Here is a 20,609-nt window from a genome sequence, read left to right as displayed (position 1 = left end):
TCCCTGTGATAGGCAGACAGGTAATGGCCTGCGACTCTATACTTATGTTTCGGCGCTACGTTTATTTTTATTTTCCCAATGGCCGCTCTCCCTCTCCGTTTTTCCCATTGAACGCGTCGAGAATAGATTGCGTTTCGGCAGCGTGGGTCAAAGTATTCGTCCTTTGACGATCGATTCGAACGAAAATTGGCAAGACGTGGGGTTGGCGAGGGCCACGAGTAGGTATGCGAACGAGGAGTCGGGGCGTCGAGGATCTATAGATCACTGGATCGGGCTGGTCCGCGTACACGTATACGCAGGAATGCCCAAATTGGTTTCACCAGCCGCGGGTTTATAGATGTACAGGCCGCGATCGCGGAGAGGAATCCAATTAGGCGAGCAATAATGGAATCAAAGAGATCCTCGAACGCGAGACCGCTCTTCCCTCTTTTCTTTCTCCCGTCCCTCTACCCCTTTTTTCTCCCTTTCCATCGAGCCCGTGGGACTTCGACGACACGTTTGTTTGTTTTCTCTCGCTGGTCCAATAGCGGGGAGCCGTTCGGTTACCAAACAAACGCGAACGATACGCGGACTGGTCGTGGAAATGGGATCTTTGTCGACGAGGTGCGACGATCGGGATCGACAACAGGATGACACAATTGTGAGCTCGTTTTCGTCGATCCCACGTGTCGCTTTGGTAACGTTTGTGCCAGATGCTGTTGCTCAGTTTCGGCGACTTTTAGCTTCCATAGTAGACGTTTACGAAAAGAGTCGAGAAAGAATTTAATATTATTTGTTTTATCCACCCTCGAATTTAGTATATTTCGCATAGAACGTATCTTCTGTCTATTAGATCCGTTAGATAAGCTCCTGGAATAAGTCACCAGAATTCACGCAGTGTTACATTAATTTTGGGTAACTTACTTCGGAAATTAAAGCTGAATCTAATTATTTTCCGTAACAGGATAAAACTTGATAGCGCTGATATAAAACGTACGTTCGTTTCGCGATAAACAATCCGTTATCGTGATTCGAGGTGGTCGTTACAGAAATTCGAAAGGAAGACGCGATGGTAGGATTGAATCGCGACGGATGGAATTCCCGGTGTCGAGATTGAAACGAGACGATCTCGAAGGGATCGCGACGGCCGTCAACTCGTCTATCGATATCGCGATCGACCAGTCGGCGGAAACTATCGGAGCGCAACGCGTGCACGTACCGGCACTTCATTCGTCGCGGAACGAGGCGGCGGATCGTTCCCCATCAGAAATGGAAGACACTCGGTGCCCCGGGGCGCCACTCGATCGATGGAAACGCGCGACGGATCGATATCGATCTCGTCCAAGGGGAATTCCAACGGGATTGAGACGTGCTCCTCGTGATCCTCCAACTAACGTCCATCCAGGAACGGTTTCACGCTGCTTTTTATGCAACTTCGCGATTGGTCGAATGCCCTGTTCTACGAACACCTGCGAGATTTTTTTTTAGCTTTATTAGTTGCAATTCAGTTGAGATTTACTTCGAGATTTACTTTATCTTAGCTTTTTACTTTAGCGACTTTACTTTAACGCGTCTCGACCTAGGTATGACTATTATCCAGCAGATCTTGTCCAGCAGGTGCGAGTAATCGTTGCTTGGACAGTCTCCAGCTGCTAGGTATCTTATTAGCGCGTAAATAGTTCGCGGGAATTAATTCTATTTATTCCACGTGGCATGTAAACGTATGTCGAAGTGATTAACAGCGCGAGTTCCACTAAATGAGACAAGATCCGATCTTATCAATGGATCTTATCCAACTAGGAGAACCAGGTTGAGACGAATTAATATTCCTTTTTGTAACGAGACTGTTGACATTAACGATCCTTTTTTTTTTTTTGTGCAAGTTTGAGCTCCCTGCGATTACTTACTCCTTAGATCAAACACGTCCGATCCAAACTTCCTTGGATGCAAACTCCCTTGGATCGGATCTAGACCGACCCAAGTAATTTTTAATCGTCGAAACGGATTCGTCCTTTCACGGATTCAATTTGCAATTAATTTCGCGAGCACCGGATGGAACGAATTACAGGAAGGATAGGCGAGCACGGGTGCCGGTGGCAGAAGAGAAATCATAAGTCCCCGCGACTGTGAAAGTGAGCTCGTTAGGCTAGGTCGCGGACACTACGCGCGCATTTGCAATGCAACGAGGGTTCCACGACCGCGAAGAAAACGAGGATGAAGCGCAGGTGCGCTCCGATAGGTAAAATAAGGTGACCACGAAACGAAGACCGGTTAAAATCGCCGGTTACTTCGTTCATTCCGGCGACGAAGCTGGCTACAAATCACCTGGCTACTTATTTCCTAAACAAAAACGAACGACTTCCTCCTCGTTTTCGTCGCTGCTGGAGATTTCTACGACCGTTCCTCGGATGAACAACCAATTATTCCATTAACAAAAAATAATCGTTCCTATAACAGAGTTAATGCGACGAAATTAAGATTCATACGTAAATCAAACATTCGACTCGTTTAACAACGCTCTAATCGATAACGCTGCTGTCTTAGTTCGTTCACCTTGTCCCCCAAACACCGTCCCCGGGTTCCCCTAACCATAATCGATGCAGAGGCTTTCAGCATCGGTTATTATTCCAACATCTGTGGCAAAAAGAAGCCCCAGCCCGCGGGACGACTCGAGCAGACTCCCACAGCACGAAGACGACGCACCAGACCGCCGAAAAATCGAAGGGTTGCGGGTAAACAATTTCTTTCCTCGGCGAAGGGGGAGCTCCCCTCTGCTCGACGATTTTCTCACGCTCGCCGATCGCCGAAAATGTTCCGGCTATGCGCGTCCCAATTAGCAGAAATTCAGTCGCGCCGAGGTACCAAAAGGCCCGGCCGGGTAAAGTGGAACGTCCAATTAACATTTTCCAAGAGTCGAGGATGAACAAAATAGGCTTTGAAGTAACCTTTGGCGTGACTCTGAATAAAGTCGATAAAACGAGTCAGTGGCATTGTTCGAAAAATTTGCTCGAAAGCGCGTGTAATGTACACGTACGCACGTATACGTGTGTCTACTGGCTTCTCCCAATGGAGTTTCAAGGCACGCTCCATTCTTTATACAGTTTTTTCTTTTTTTTTAGAAGAAATTTGTTTAAATTAAATGGTAGGTTTGATGTTTCCAAGAGGATGTTTAATTCTCTCATTATGAATATGTTGAAGTATACAGTATATGTTGTAGTGTATATAAATATATACACGTATAACCTTATTTATATATATTTAAAAAAAAAAAATTCAATTGAGAATATCAAAACTATTATTTAATTTAGTTAAACTCCTTCGACAGACATAGACGGCACGAATATTTATGGGATCTCGACTGTATGTGTGTATTCACATAAAAGTCTGATTGGTCATACCAATATTAGAGAACCTCATAATCTCCAAATAATCTCTGGAATGTTTGTAATAAGTTTTACGTACGATACGATTGTCGTTAATATTGAGACCAGCCCATAAAGACCTTCGACTTATCTCCAAGACCCGTTGAAGGTTCGATTCAGACCTAACACGAGCCACCGCGTCGCTTTGGACCTTCCCTTAAAAATCGGCGCAAACTTACCGACCAATTGGACGCGTTTCCCTCGGGTAACAAAAATTCCACCCCCTTCCCTCCGGGTCAGCGACGACTCCCTTCTTTCGCGGAGTGTCTCGCGTCCTTCTTTCTTATGATCCAGGGGTGGTATAAGCCTAGAATCGGGAGACGAGAAGAGCCATTCATTAGCGAATACCATCGAGCGGATTCTCGTATCCTTCGTACCTCGATTCCCTCCTCCCCCCGTCGCCGGAGTCCACTCTTCGGTCTTTTTAATTGGCCAGATTAGTCCCGAAATCGCGTACCCTTCTCCCCGTCCTCTCTGGTCCGTTCAGGGGGCTGCTCCTCTCTCTCGCTCTATTTCAGGGAGGCTCTGCCTCTGCCGATCGGGGATCTCCACGCCTTTTGCGCGTTGTCGCCATCGTCCACGGCGTCCTTTCGGCACCGCCGACACGGAATATCGGCCTCGTTAAAATACCTGCGTCCACGACGAAATCGAAATTTCGAGGTTACCTCGGCGGGGAGGGGGAGGGGGGGAGACGGCGAAGCGGCGGAGACGGGACGGGATCGAAGACCACGTCCTTCGAGCTTTTCGTCTTCGTCCTGCGCTAAATAACCCGTAAGACGGGGGGCGGGCGGGACAGGATTTCGCTGATACCTCGCTACGTACCCCGTTTCTCGGGGAACATTCCGGGCAAGCCTTTTGCGCGAGCGGAAACCGAGTTAACGAAGGAAACCGGGATTCTCGAGCGCTCGCTCCCGTCGCCTCGAGGACTCTTTGATTTATCTCGGTGAATGAGACGAGAGAAGGAAGAGAGGGCGAGGAGGAAACAATGTCCGCGAGCAGTGGGGCATCGTTGCTCTCGACTATCGGGACTCTTGGATTTTCGAAGATATCGCGTGAATGTTTAACTCCTTGCCCATATCTTGACGAGTCTGATTCGTAATGAAGATTTTCGCCCAAACACGAATATCAACGAGCCAGGCTCGTAAACATATTGCCAGGCTAAACATAAACATCAGTTTCCGGCCCAACTTTCGTCGAGCTATATGCCACGGGAAGGGATCGATATAGTTTTCCAGATGCAAGCAACGCGTCCTATCCGAACAACGATTCCTCTGGGAATTCCTCTGGGAATCGTTGTCATCGATCGGTTTGTTTAACGGCTGACGAGCCATCCCCTTTTTGCTCCGTTGTTTGTTACGGTTCCGCGCGAACACGTTTATCGTCGCGTCGAGAAAAACGCGTCAGAGGGGATCCGATTTAGCGCACGGAAAATCTCGACGAGTTTCCCCGCGGCGAGTTCCCATCCATGGGAACAGTTTAGAACGGGAGATCGAGTCGACCGCAACGACGAGTACATTTCGAGACTCGACGCTGCGGCCGACAGTGCTCCGAAATTTAAACGAAGGAACGATCTATTCCGTCTTCTCTACTCGGGAACCCTCTGGTGGTAACCGATTCGAACTTGTTCGGATCTTCGAAAGTCAGACCCAACGAAGACCTATCGTTCGATCCGAGTCGAAGTCGAATCCCGAGGCGCAGTCCGATCTAATTGTTGCCTAAGCCGGAGCCCCGGTCCAGGGTTACCGTACGGGTTGAAATTTCGATAAATCCGTCCAATTGGAGGATTCTTTCGTCGCTATCTTTCCCGATCGTCCCAATTTATTCTCGTTTCCTCGGACATACCGGTGAAGTTGAGCAGACAAATGTACGATAGGCGGCGAGCCTTTGAGACATTTGTCGGTCGGTGTTCTCTCACGAGGAGGAGGTGCCGGCCGATATACAAGCGTGCTCACCGAACTTGTGACTACCGGTCGCCGCTCTAATTGGCACGATTTATGTCCTCCGCGACCCGTGAGTCCTCTCGCCTCGGACCAACGACGGACGACCCGTCGCCGTTTCCCCAAATTTTTGCCCGTACGCTCTGATAAACCAAATTCCTGTCCCAGCCACCTGGAACACCTTGGGCTGTTTACGTATGGCTTCATCGGTAGGTAAGACTGCAATCAAAGCGGGACTTGAACGAAGAGGATAGAGCTCGATGAATTCGAGGAGGGAAGAGGGACTTTTATGATTGAAAATCATTTTATTTTCGATACATGGTTTGTGACATACAATGAAAAATGGATAGAGACAGGGACAAATGGACAGATATGGGATACTGAAAAATGCGGGGGTGCTTAATTGTTCAAAACTGAGCTTCCTGGTTTTGGCGCTCGTTAGGTAATCGCCAACTATTCTAGGCCTTGGTGTTCGCGAGTTTTATTTATAAGGGTGAGAACCGAAATTGGAACATTGCAACGCATCTTTAACCTCTCACGGCTGAATTTTTCTCCTCTATTTATCCGCACGGCAGAGATCAACGCGAGTTACTTGTAAGCAGTGAGCCACCGTAATGGCGCGTCGTTCCTGAGAGGTTAATTCTCGAATCACGGCCGAGCGAAATTAATTCTTCGCTCCGTGCAACAGGAATCCGTTGCTGCTCGCGTGCCCCCGCTCTCCGTCGCTCGATATTTTATTTTCTCTGGAAACGATAAAACGGAGCGCCGTTCGACGCCGCGGTCGAATTAATGGGCGGAGATCGATCCGTTTAATAGGACGCGTTATCGCATAATCGATGGAAATTCGTTAGGGCGAACGGTGGAACGCTGATACCGCGGTGGCAGCAGTCGGGGGGCCTAATAAATGCGAGGGGGGTTCGGTTTAATGCGAGCGACCAGTTCCAAGCGACGACCGAGAGAAGACGACGACAGCCGTTGGCCGCGGCAGGTGCACGCTCACGGACTAATCTACATGCGTGGAATGCCGTTAAATTAAGGAGCCAGCCTCCTCCTCTTCGTCCTCCTCCTTCTCCTCGCGCAATCCGACAATTAAACGCTCGGACTCCGCTCCGTTCCATTCCGCAACGAACGCGCCCGGTCGGTCCCTCGTTACTCTCCCATTATCAGATTCTAATATTTCTCGCGGCCGAAAGTCTCCGTGGGCTCCCGGTTCGCCGGGGAATCGAATGACGTGGCATCGTTACCGATTAACCCTTCGCCGACTGTGTTTGGATGTACCAGATAACGTACTTCTTCTGCCTTGCATGTAATTCTTGCGCCCTGACTGTTTATCAGCGGAACACTCGGTGCATACGTTACCCGTACTGCCCTTTCCACGCCATGTTGAATCGTTCTCGATTCCCGGTCCATAGCGGAAGCTCGGAAGTACCATCGTTCTGATTCTCGCCAATTATAAAACACCGCTAGAAATTACAAACGTCGACGTATCTTTGACCCTTCCAGCTGGTCGTGCCTCATAATTCGATTCTCTGAAAAAACGAGCCGAGAAAACGTTCGATCGACGCCAGACGATAAGCACGTTCCGAGTAACGTTACGACGAGCTGCAGGAACTCGGCCTGTTCCATCGCACGAAGCAATTAACTCATTTTCATAGTTCGCAGGGTGACCGTGCGGCAACCCCTTCGCGACCAACTTATGGGAAAAAAGCGGTACGAGGCCTGGAAAGGGCGGCCCTCCCCCCAACCGCGAATAAATTACACCGTACAGAGGCGGAAAGTCACGCGATGGGGACCCTCGCTCCTTAAACCTTTCGCGTGCCACCAGAGACACGCATGCGCGATTAAGATCGACAGGAAACAGCCGACCCAGGACGACGCGATTTCCCTGAAAAGAATCGTCGCTCCACAAGGAGGGGTCCCTTTTGTGTGTTCGAATCGACCGAAACTTGTTTCGCCAAATTTCGCCACTTTGTTTGTCCATTTGGCCGCTGGTGTTGCTCGCGATGAACTCGAAAGGCCTTGGATCGGGTTCAACGTACGCGGTGTGTTTGGAATATCAACGGAGAACGTTTAGGGAACTCCTAGTCAAGGAACAATTTTCCTTTCAGAAGGGCTCCGATGATTCTGAAGCTGCTTAGCTTGAATGAAAATGGTCGTTGGCTGCGAGCTTTACCGATCTCGAGTGACCTACGTTGCCGAGTCTTACCGACACGAAGCATTGCTTATCGACTGTTCTACGATACCAAAATTTATCGATAGAATACTCTACGTTATCCATTCTTACAGAGTACGGTATACCAATTCTGAGTATCGTTAATAAATTTTTTTATTAACAAATTCATGGGTTTGGGTTTACAAAAATTTACGCACAAGTTTCCTCTTCTCGTTCCTCTTGCATTCAGGAAACGTATGGCATGCGAAGGGATAGTTAGCAACGTCCTAAATATAGTCGAGGTTCTCCAATTTTTATCAATCGCGTATTTATCGCCGCACGCGGTCTCCGTGATAAATTGCTCCTTTTCCGAGTCCTAGCCTTGGCTATTTCGAAACGAATGGTACTTCCGGTAGTAAATAATAATCACTGTTACTTACGAGTCCCGCTGTCCAGGCGTCCTGGGACACCCTGGCCACGCGAACGCGTGCAAGCTCGCAGAACCAAACGCTCGTAGAGTCGCGGAATTTATTATCGTTGGAAGGTCCGTCTTGGACTCGCTCTCCGGCTCGTTCCTCTTCCGCTCTTCTTTCGCTGGGACCACCCGTCCCACGGAGCCAATAAACACCGGACAATCCTAGCACGAGCTGGGAGCGGTTATCCGAGGAAGTCCTCGCGACTCGGTCCGCTTCGAAACGACGAGAAAGTATCGCGTGCGACCTGGTCGTTCCGTAACTCATACGCTCGGACGACACCTCGATTCTGATATGCACCCAGAACTATATCTTGATAGTTTATGATACGTTAGTTTCAATAAATATCGGTATAATGTTCTTTGTTAACGCGTGTAGGATACTTGGTCGATAAATCAGACTGATGAGACGATAATACAGAACGCTCCGTCGGCAAATGCTTGTGATCCACAAAGCACCAGCAGAGCGTGCTACGTTATCGACGGAATAGCGTACCCTATCAACGGTAAATAAAAGTATCGTTACGTACAAACTTTCCACTCGACTTTTGTGCCTCGAATATTCTAGAAATTCGATCGAAGAGTCTTTATTCCGTAGCGGTCGTCGTCCCAATGAAATTTGCGTAAAATTCGTCGGACCATGTCCAAGAAGGAGGGAGAAAAATGTTCGCTGTGAGATTCGCAAAGTTCGTCGCGGGCGTCGGTCCCGACCGGAGTTTCTTCTTGGCCAACAAATTGACGCGTTCCAGGAAACGAGCACGTTACGTCGACGACGCGCGTAACGATCGTTTGTTTCTGTTTCAGGGGCGGAAAGTTCATCACGGTGGGCGACAGAATCAGGCTGCCCGACGACGTGACGATGGGCTACATCATCGAGTACCTTCTGAAAAAGCAGCTCACCGTCGTCGAGCAGTTCCACTCGCATCTCGAGCCCATGAAGTTTCTCAACAAGGACACCTTCGGCGAACAGGTAACTCTCTCGACTGTGCTTCGACTCGTACCACGTTCCAGTTCCGCCGTTCGATACTCACTGTCGATTTTCTGACGCGACTCCTCGACTCGACGATTCCGAGATTCGACCATCGACTCGACTCCATAATTCCCCAATTTACTAATTTTGCGATTCCACGTTCCTACGGTTCCGCGGTACACTCCTTTCCTCTTTTTTTTTTCCCCGTCGACGGTCTCGTCTGGTCGCGTCACGTAGCCGACGCTTTGTGCGCTCAATCTCGACCCGCGATCCACGCGGTGATTAATTGATCCGGTACGAGCGGGGGATTAAAAAAATTAGTGGTAGGAGGGACGCGGGGAGGAGGCGACGGAATTAAGATCGTACGGGCCGCAGTGTGAAGTCTAATCGCGAGTAATAGAATAATCTCCGCGATGAATCACCGCGGTTGCTTTCCTTCACGGGACACAATGGCCATTATTTAATCGTGGCCGGTCTCGTCCGTTGTTCGGAAATTATCCTCGGGCTGAACGACTCATAGAAAACCAGGTGACGACCACCGCGCTCGCCCCTATCCTTCGAACACCAGGTGTCGTCGTTGCTCTTAATTTACATACGGTCATTCTTTCTAAAATAATTATTGAGGACGCTTTTGGTCCGGTTTTTAACGGCGATCAAAGAAAAATTAGAATGTCAGAAGAAAAGTATTTAAAGACTGTCCGAGCTCTAAAAAAATTGTAAAATATACCCGAGAGTGGAATGCATCGAATCGTAAGACGAAGCTTCCGCGATTGAACGCTAACGTCATTCAACACCGAAACGGAGTAAGGGATTCTTTTTTTCTGCGGATCCTACTTCGGTAGCCGAGCAAGCAGGAAACACGAAACGTAAAAAGGAAACTTTCCATCGACCGAACGTGATCGCATCGCTTGGCGAAACGCACGCAGAACAAATATTATCGTTCTGCTCGTGGGTAGAACTTGATCATGCTTTCGGTTTCGCGTTTCACACGAGCAACGAGCACGCGCGATACGTTACTCGAAAACAAGCCGTATCGCGTTCTACAGGGTTCATACAGGTTTATCGAATTATAATTAAAAGCGGTTTCTTACTTCAAATGTATCCTACAACTTTATTCGATCGCGTGAATTCATCCGAGAAACATTCCTGCACGAACGTTCCTTTCTTTTCCTTTTCCAGGTGTCGTTCAGCTACTCGAAGGGCCCCAGGGACGAGTGGAATATCCTGAAGATTGACGGCTTCGACATGAAGGACGATCCAAAAAGGTACGTTGCAACTAGAACACAAAAAAAATGCTTCCAGCGATAACAATAAAAATGCTGAACTTCTCTATTACGCGTTCTAATAAATCCCGCGAGGGCAATAGCAAAGACGTAACGTTCCGTAAACGCGAGTCGAGATAGAGGTGACGAGCATGCGCAATCCCGTTGGGTTCAATTTGTCGTTTTTACGATCGAGCTGAAAGCAACGGAGGGAGCAATTAGCCGCAGGCTCGACGCGCAACTGAATCCTCTTCTTCGTCCTGTTTCTCGCGGAGGATGCGTTCCTCGTATCATTTTCCCGTTTTCTTCGAGCCGCCTCGCGGCCGTTCCTCCGTAAAGGCTCGAATTGCTCGTGTAATTGCACTGCCCGTGTGCCACGGCTGCTAGACAGTGCTTCCCAACAGGTGTGCCTGCGCCTTACAGTGTGGCCAAGTCGCAAAAAACTCATTCGCGATAAATTAACGAGAGGACTTCATTTAAGGAAGACGTTCCATCACTCAGAGATACAGCAGGAATTATTCTTACAGCATTGACGGACGGAGCAGTCGAGGATCGTTAGAATGTTTAAAAAGATAAAAAGATACAATTTGTATTATTTTGTTACCTGACGAATTGAGACGTAGAAGCAGACGCACGTAACACAAGTAATTGATACAGAAGTAGGTAATCGTATAGAAGCGTTTGCACGTGATAATAGTTACTATAAAATTTCTTTGTAACGTTGATAGGATTTCTGGTATTTACCATCAAAGCGTGTATGACGTAAGAAAGGTTGGGAAGCACTGGATCAGCGGGCAGAAGACGGAAGCGTGGCGACGGTCAATAATAAAGATGCCCCCGCACGGCGTCGTGCTCGCTGGTTTTAATTGACTTTATTATAATTACCGCTTTTACGAGTCCCGTTCCTCGTCTCCGTGGTCTCCATTCTTTCTTGAGGAGTTTTCGCCGCGGATTTTTAGCGTCGTCTCCCCTTTGGCGCACCGACAAACTTTTCCAGGGCGGCGCAACTCAAGGATAACGGGATAGAGGGAAAGTTCATTGGACTTTTTCACGTGAAATTTCATTCTCTGCCAGGTTTATTCGAAAGATTTTCTTCGATTCTTATCGATAACGGATTTATATTAAAAAAATTGGAAAAGTAGTAAGAGGTAACTGGCAGTGACTACGAAGATCAATTTTGATCTAATCAGACGTAGAGACAGCGGTATAAAACTCGAATACGAAGTTTCATTGAAATTCCACATACAAAACTGACGAAACGGTTAATAGGTAGACACTGGAATTAGAAAGTCAGATTTCTGGGTAGCTAAAGCGTTAAGGTTCAGAATTCCCGCGTCGACGTGTCGATATTTTTTTTTTAATTACAGATTCAGATCGATCCACTGCCATCTGTTCCCCCACGTACTCAATTGTCCGCACAGATGATGACCAGCTGGACGAGTCGTGGGGATACGACGGAGGAGAATGGAAAACGAGGCCGTAGACTCCACGATCTCTCGTTGCTTCCAGCCAAAAGTCGACGAAAAGGTGGTCGTGGACGAGCTAAGGGTGTTCGATTCTTTTCAATAAAGTAATTCTGAAAATGGATATCAACCCTTCGCACTCGGAGCCATCTCCTTAGGTCTATCCTGTGTATCTCAGTACGCGCACCTATGTTTCAATTTTTGTTTTCGGGTCAATTAAATATAAAACTTCAAAGAGATTTCGTCTTGTATAATTACTTGGAAAATTTGTCAGTCCTGAGATCGTCCTTCGGAGTGGACATGCGAGTGCAAAGGGTCGAACGAAACCTTTCGAAAAATCGTGTGCGCGAAGCGTGTGTGTCAGAGAGAGAGAGAGAGAGACGCGTGTAGATGTGTACAAAGGTGTAGATACGACCAGGGCTCGGTTCGCGTTTGCGTCGACGGAAAACGTTGATCGCAAGCCACTGGTCGCCCCCAGGGCCGAATGCCAATGGCGGATCGGCGATCCAGGCGACGAGAAAATCGTCTGCGCATCGTTCGAGGTGCTCGACTCGAGGCGGAAGGCTTTAATTTCCAAAAAGATTAATTTTAAACTCGTAGAATTATTATCGAGGATTCGCCATCGGCGTCTCGCTCGGCCTGGGTTAGGTATTTATGCGCGCGTTAGATGAAAAGACGTTCCAGATGTTTTAGTAAATTCACGCGATGGGGAAAAATGATGGATTTTCCTGCGATCGGTGGATACCGCGTGGATAGATTGTATATAGGGAAATAGAGTAATCGGTGGTTGTATATAAGACTCGAGGGACATCTGATTGTTGCAAAGCATCGTTGACGTTTAATTCGTATTAAAACTATCGATGATCAACGATGATATCGCGCCTCTTTTACGTAGCGAAGTGTATATTTGAAATTAGTGGATGAAGGAGGTAAATAAAGCTTCTGATGTTTGCAATCGGGTGAGTTGAATTGGTTCGATAGTTGTAGGGTTGAAGGGTTAACTTGTTCGTGGATCAGGACTCGATAACGTTGGGTGCCCCTCGACCATAATTGTATTATAAGACGAGAGATGCAAGGAATATTTGGCGACATTTTCGTCGCCGTGAATTTAAAAAATTACCTTAAGCTAGTCTCTTGTGTAAAGAAGCAAATGGCCGCACAATGTGATATTTAAGGGATGCGAGTTGATTCGCGTTGACACTTTCGCGAGTGGAGGGAGAATCGGACTTACTGTCGGCGAAAAACCCAGAGTTGCTCTTCTTATTTCCTGTCTATTATTCGAGTAAAATATTACCGTGACACGAGGCACAGACATTCTTCTACGTCGACTAAAATTTTCTATAATCTTCAACAAAGAGTAAATTAAACGAATTCTCGACTTACTCATCTTCGTCTATTCTCCTCGGTTTACGAATCAAATAAGGGGTCCGGTTCCGTCCACTGTTCGCGTTCTATCGATCGAATCGGTGTGCAATATCGAGAGGGAGAGAGTAAATGTTCGCGGATGTGATTCGTGGTTAACCGTCGGATTAATTGTTTTTTCTTTCGGAATTCGGAGAACCCACGAGGGAGCTCGTGTTGTACACCTGTTGCGTCGACCGTGGGGAAGAGAATAGAAAAAAATGGATTCCGTCGAATGGAATCAAAGAATGCAGCGATGAACGATTATATGTTGTAACAATGATGTTTTATATAATACACGATATCTATATTGTAGATGCGATTCCGCCCATGTCCTGTCATCTGTTCCCGTGAGAAAATCCGTTTCGTCGTTGATCCCGAATTATTCATTCGCAGGAACGCTGACGATTATGGCCCGTTAATATTAAAACAGCAATGCGATTGTTCGCTAAATAAAAATAATATCTCGACGGACACGTAACTCGAATTTAAAATGCGAAAAGTGCAAAAATAAAAGGAAAAGAAAACTCCTCATGTAGGAGGATCGAAGCGATCCATAGATCCAGGGAACCAATCGATCGCGACTCTGACCCGCGACACCTATCCCAGTACCACCATCTGTTCCGATCCTGAAGAAGCAGGCGACGGCGTCGGTAAGGTTGCTCGCCTTGGCCCTCGCCTCTGATTTCCAACGCTGAAGCAATTATTTCCAACGACATCACGTTCCGATACCTGCGCGAAAGAACCAACGAACCAATCCTCTTCCACGTTGGCGAGTGCCGACGTCGCGAAAGGTACCGACCGAGAGCAAGGTCGGTTGCGGCGTCGGTTACGCAGCGATCATCGGTCACGAAGGAACGCACAGGTAAGCCGTACCAGGTAAACGAACCTACCTTCAAAAGCAGGTGTGATTGTATAGAATTCTTAAATCTTTTATTTTTCTTTCATTTTTATATTCATTCGTTTACTATTTTCTGTATTATTCCATCTCTTGTATTCAACTTGCTTCAACTACAGAAAAACGAATATAATCACTCAAAAATCGTATTCGCTTTTCAATTTCACAGCGAATACAACCAGGAACACAGTCAATGAAAGAGTCGAGATTTTTCAAAAATTGCTACGGTTATTCGATAACGAACAAAAAAAATTCTGGACCCTCGTCGATGGGAAAGTTATTTCTCGCGATTGCCATTTCACGATTCGCGCGTACGCAGAGGTGCACGCCTACGAAACGGTATATTCGTTCCATACATGCCCGGGCACATATTTACCCGAGGCTCTTTGCAAAAATTTATTCCCCCCGTCTCCGAGAGATCCGAGTTATTCACGTCGAGTATCGCAGTTATATCCGCTCGCATTTCTCGCTTGCTCGCTCCCACGCCACGTTTTCTGGCTGAAATTTTCTCAAGAACGTCGCGTCTCGTTCGATATTCGACCGGAAGTGCAACCGTGCACACGATCCAAAGACCCGGGGAACCGAGGGTCGAGGTAGAAGGTGAGCGAATGAAAAGGGCCGCGACCTTCCCTCTCGTCGAGGGAAAAGGTAAACAAATTTGCAGAGATAGGTATTCGTCGCCGGAGTCGTTCGCGTTGATTCGAATTTTAGTTGTCACGGGGAAGGTTGGAATTTTTGTTTCTCGTTCGAGTTAGAGAATTCGAGTTGGAGAGTTGTAGTTCGAGCATACAGGATGGCTCGAGAACCCCTGGCATTGTAGTCGAGGCTAAATTTGATTCGAGAGTTAATTACACCGTACTTCGGCTTTTGTTCGACCAAAGCCAGCAAGCCTGCGATCTATTCGCGAAGTGGAAACTGAATTTTAGCTAGATTGCCCTCAGCGACGCCTTCTATTGTAACTAAAGCGAAGATTTAATTCGAGATCGATGAACGTAGACTCGTTCATCGATCTACCGATCCGCTGCTGTTACGTTTAAAATCGTCGAGATTTCGGCCGGACATTACGGAAATCGACTCGATCGTAATCGTTCGCACGAGTCTGCAAATTTTCCGCGATCCAACCTCGGCTCTACGATCCAACGAAGATAAAGCATCGATATCGTCCCGTGAGTCACCCGGTAGAATACTTGCTCGATTGGCTGGAGCAACGGCACGGTCGAAATTGCAACTGCAATGATACGTATGTAGTTGCCGGATGCAATCGGACACGAACGAAAAGTTTTCCAATAAAAGATGTTTATGTCGGGCCGAACGGAGAAACGATGCTACCGTTCACGGGCTCGTTACGACCGTCGGAGGAAATATCGCGAAGAAATTTTTAGGCCGCCGCGAAACGATCGATCGTACGATCGTCTGTTCCGTCGAGGAATATTTACGAATTCTCGAAAGGGCATGCTACGAGACCGCGGATCTAGGGTGGAACGTCGCTTGTACTGTTCGCTACAACCTCCATTCTTCGCGCTCCCTCTGTACGGTTCGCTTTGAGCGGAAGGGCTCGGAACTTCGGACGAAACACTCATTGTCTTTGTTCACCTCTTGCAAATGTGATAATTGACAGGGTAACGCAACCTTTGGCTGTAATTTTTTTTTACAATTTCGTGCGACACAAATTCTAGACAGTGTTAAAACAGCTTGTGCATTTCCTTGGAGCTTCAAGAGCAATTAAACAAAATCTAGACCACAACACAAACAAAATATTTTTGCTTATATTTGTTACGTCGTCGAGCCTCTTTGTCGATTATAATGTAAAATAAACACAGAGACGTTTTCCCCTTTTTTCAAACATTGTCTCGTCGACTAAAGGTCCCCCCCCCCAAAAAAATGCAATTTCGGCCTTCCAGCAGGGCACTCGGTTCCTTCGAGAGAGATATCGCTCCCTCGTCGCGTTCTCTCGCATCTCGAGAGACACCGTAGAAATTTGATGCTGTAATATCGGATGACTCGGTCTCTGCACATACTTTTTAAATCGATAGTGTCTCGCAACGTCGGAAATTCTGCCGGGGTAGCGTACACCTCGCGCCCCGTTTTCCCCGAAAAAGGTCAAAGGGGGAAACGAGCCGTCTAGTTCCTCCCTCGAGTCGCCGTTTTCACCCTCGCGGGCTACAATTTCTTACGGCGTTACCCAACGTTTCCATTACGTCATCCTTTGCTCGATAACTAGCGGAATTCGATGACCTGCAACGAAACGACCTTCGAACGATATCCAGCACGAAAGGATATTGATTCAACCACGTCAGGGTCGGTCGAAGGTCGAGCCAGTTTAGATCTTAGAGTACGCGTACATTTCTAATTATTGACCCTTTGCACTCGAGGTCTTTTTTTTAGTATCTTCCAGCGACTCGAGCGATGCTTTCTTAGCATTCTATTGCCATGAAGTCTAAACTACCTAGATTTGAGAATTTCGCCGACAATCATTTTATTAACACTTCGAGTTCCAAAGAAGTTACACCTAAAGAAACATTATTGCTGATAGACTTGCTGCGTGAAACTTAATGGTGACTGAGAGTCACTCCTCGAGTGCAAAGGGTTAACCAACTCCGTAAGTAGAATTGGCGAGAAAAGGTCAGACATGAACGAGTCAATACTACGTACTGAACGAGACAATTATTAACCCTTTGCACTCGTAGATACTAAAAAAAAAGGTCTCGAGATGCTTTCTTAGCATTCTATTGCCATGAATTCTAAGCTATCGAGGTTTGAGAATCAGGTCACCTTTACCTCAACCACAATCATTTTATTGGCACTTCGAGTTCCAAAGAAATGAAACCTAAAGAAACATTATTGCTGATAGATTTGCGACGTGAAACCTAATGTAAAGTGTTAATCGAAGTTTCTCGCTCCGAATACAACACGTTTCCTTATAATTTTATCGGATTCCCGTAAACGAAGCATTCTGTACACTGACGAAACGAGTATGAACTTTGAGCGATTACGTCAGGAGTTCCACGTAATGGAATCTAATCGTTCAGGGTTGTTCTCGTCACTCTATATGCCGGATATTTCATTCGGTAAAAAGAAAGTACGCGCAGCCAGTGACGTAAGAGGTCGCAGCCACGGGGTGGCAGATACAGAGGAACGATGTAAGAACAGGGCTGGCTCGAATTTTCCTCGCACCCTTCGGTGTTCTCTTGTTAATTTTCCGGTTGAAACGATCTCGCAAAAGATTTTATTGAAACGATTTTGTGCAAGTTATAGAACGAATCGTTACGTTTTCGTTTCGTACCCACTAATCCACGGAGGATAGGGGGGGTTGCGAGAAATGCGCGATCAACCCTTCGAAGAACGCATTCTCAATCGCTCCCCTTTTTACTCGACTCTTAAGATCGACCTCTAACTTCTATCATTTCGAAATGAAAATATCATGAAACGATATATCTCGACAATCGACGACACGAAAACGCTTCGACGTCGAAAGTCGTTATCTTCGTCGGCGTCCCCGTCTGTCCACGAAATTATACTCGCGAGAAGTAATTTCCACGCTCCCGTCGTACCCGTCGGAACGCTTCGGGCGGTTCTCCAAAGTTCCTCGAAGCGTTTCGAAGAAAATTTCGTTCGGGGGAGGGAAACTCGAGCGCGAATCCGTCACTGGGAAACTGAGAAGTAGAGATAAGAAGAGCGAGGGAAGGGTGTGCAATCGTATGTAGGTCGTACTGTCAGTGCCACGACCCGGTTTCACCCCCGTCCCTCTCGTCCCGCCGCTTAGACCCAGAATCATCCCCGAAAGCGGCGTCCTGCGTCACCTCGGCTGGTCTGCAAATCCCTAAATACATTTCCACCACCCTCCACCTCATACCCCCTCTTGTCCGCGTCATAATGCTGTATTATACACGGCACACCCCTTTACTCGACGAGTCGTTCCCCTGCTGTGGCCAGAACTGCACCCTTTTCTCTCTCGATCCTCGTTAAGGGATCCTTTTACGTTCGTCCCAATTTTTCATAATTAATATTCTCGCGTCATCGTCGGTCTATTTTTCTACGATCGATCGACTTTCCTATAATCCATCATTCGATCCGCTTTTCTCGACCAACGCATCTTTCATTTTATCGTATTCTCTAACGACGATAGGGCGAAGCGTCATCTTCGAAACGATCGGGACGACTCTATCTTACCCGAGCGCGAGCACAAATTTTCATTCCCGACCTCGTAACGATTTCTCGTGATTACGGGACTCGCACGTTCCCCAAAGTAACGATCAGATAATTTCCAAGAATTCGCCCCAAGAGTTTTCCCGGATCCCGTCGCGGCCCCGACGCGGAAGCAATTATCCCGAATAATTATTCAAATTGGATATCGTAAAATGATTGCCTGAAACCGTTGGAACGTTCCTTTTCTATTCGTGCTCGTCGCAGCGAGGATGCTCGAGCATCCAGCTGAATTTCTTTCCGTCTTCCGCGTGTCTCGTTCCGGGGACACTCCAGACCGTTTCGACGCGATCCCTTAAAATGCTGCGTGCCGTAATTATCACGAATAATTACGGAGATCGTATGTCTATATAGCCCATACGGATGGGCAAGAGCCTTGGGAAGATGAAAATTTCCAATTACGAATGAAAACGTGGGTTCTACGATCCATAATCCTTTGAATTTTCTATAAGGGGCGACTACGGTTTATTTTTAGGACCGAAGCATTCGAGTATAGTAATAAAAATCTGATTCGATTCTTTTTGAGTAAGTTTCCTTCTTCTTTTTTAAAAATGGATCAAGATATCCCCTCTATAACAGCCAAGAGATTCGAAACAAAACTTTTCCCACCCTTGCATCAAACAACTCTCTTCGTACAAACCAATCGAAAATCCACGCAATACCGAGTTCACTCGCCTCGGGAGATCGGTTTCGTTTAAAACATCGCTACAAATTCCCATCCGGCCTGATTAAAGCTCAGCGAAGTTGGGGCATCCCTCTCCCTCGAAAAATTGGATCACGTCCGTGGGAAGGGAATATCTCGCGGGAGTAGATCTCAAGCGATTTGCAACGGACCGCAGACGAAGGCGGTTAGCATTCACGAGCGTGATCGAACGAATTCATTCCCGTCCCGCGGTAAGGAGTGTCAGATTACTTTCGGATCCTTGGCAAACCGTGGACCGGGAACGGTGTTCTGTCCGGTAAGCCGCCGCGGAGGATCCTGATCCCTGACGAAGAGGGCTGTTATCCGCGGTGCAGGACGTCTGCGCGGGCGACGTCCTGAATATTCAAGACGTCCTCGGGAGCAGAAGCGTTTTCGTGAATTCGAATGGATCCCTTTCGGCCCCGACGCGCCCCCGGCTCCCGCGGTAATCGACGATTCTATCCCGCGTATGCGCCCGCACGAACGTGTCCGCTGTTACTTCCGCTCGCTGGAAGGATATCCCCAGGCTTGGAAATTTTAAGCACGCCTCCGCGACTTACTTATGTAGATAGACACGCGGATATTTGGTTTACGAAAGCTTCCTGGACGCTGGCCCACCCGGAATCTCTGCACGTGGTATCACCGACGCGGGCTAATTAATGCATGGCTTTCGGGTTAAATCGCGGATCTTTGACGAAACTCTTGGTGGCGTCTTTCGCCTTTGGATTCGCCCTGAATACTTTCGTGCGTCATTAATGCGTAAACATTTGCAATTTGATTCCATTTAATTAAACACAGTCGAGTACCCGCTAGAAGTCTAGGAGACGTAGGAGAAATTTTTCTCAGAATTCCTAGACTACCTCCCATAAGCCTGTTCATTTTTTGTCATCATTTCAAACGTTGTATTTACGTTTAGTGTTGATTTAATTACTTGTATAAAGTATATACTGTAATTTTCCCGTATTATTTTGTGTTCTTCTTTCTATTGTTAGCGAATAGCAACAGTAATCGTAAATCTCATCTTCGTGCGTACTCTTATAGATTACTTGCAATTTGCTTGCAATAATTGCATTCCTATATGTACTTAGTCTATAATTTTGACGGTTTTAGTGCAGCCTTATAGTCTGGCACAAAATGTAAAAGAGCGATTAAGTGGGGGAAGTTATTTCGACTCAGTAACTGCTGATCGAGGGAAAGAGGCTTGTTAGGAGCAGACTTATTACAAGACTGTATTACGAACGAAGTTAAGAATTTCTTTATGTAAATGAACATTTATTTCGCGAGAGGTCAAACGACTTCTTAAGGTAAGAGTAGGTGTATCGTACCTCTTTAATTATTGTTTAATTATCGGTAACCTCTTTAATTATTGTTTCCTTTTCCGAATCGGTCTCGTTGAAAGCGTCGCGTAATTTATGAACGCGTCGCAACGGCGTCGCCTGCGACGATCCGATCGAGACGCAGAGCAATTAAGGGACGCTGTCCCTTCTTTCCATGGGGCGGTCAGTGGCACAGCTGGCGGACGTCGAGCCTATCACAGATTGATCAGAATGCAAGGCACGCGCAACCTTTGGGAAATCCGAGCTGGCTGGCTTAATTAATTTATCGCGGCCAGACGATGTCCCGTTGATTCGAGCCGATGTTCATTATAGATATCTCGCTGACAATTATTCCTGTTCGCGCCACCGTTTCGGGGAGGATATTCGTTTCGGCGAGCCGCGGATCGTGATTTTCGTTCGTTCGGCTGCATTGTTCGATTCCCCCCCGCGAT

At 47.2% G+C, this 20,609-nt stretch overlaps 1 protein-coding gene across 1 annotated transcript in view; it reads left to right on the top strand.

Annotated features, from left to right (window-relative positions):
- Positions 1–13,373, top strand: part of LOC128887243 (fringe glycosyltransferase) — a 74,815-nt gene extending 61,442 nt beyond the window's left edge. Inside the window, exons 7-9 of the mRNA XM_054142931.1 lie at positions 8,767–8,932; positions 10,112–10,197; positions 11,562–13,373. Of these exons, the coding sequence (XP_053998906.1) occupies positions 8,767–8,932; positions 10,112–10,197; positions 11,562–11,619 (310 nt within the window). The 3' untranslated portion in view covers positions 11,620–13,373. The remainder of the gene's footprint in view (positions 1–8,766; positions 8,933–10,111; positions 10,198–11,561) is intronic.
- The last annotated feature ends 7,236 nt before the right edge of the window (positions 13,374–20,609 follow it).

Source organism: Hylaeus anthracinus, unplaced genomic scaffold, assembly GCF_026225885.1.
Source record: "Hylaeus anthracinus isolate JK02 unplaced genomic scaffold, UHH_iyHylAnth1.0_haploid 11985, whole genome shotgun sequence".
Lineage (NCBI taxonomy): Eukaryota > Metazoa > Arthropoda > Insecta > Hymenoptera > Colletidae > Hylaeus > Hylaeus anthracinus.
The sequence above is the reverse complement of the archived record's forward strand: the minus strand, read 5'-3'. Positions and strand labels throughout refer to the sequence as shown.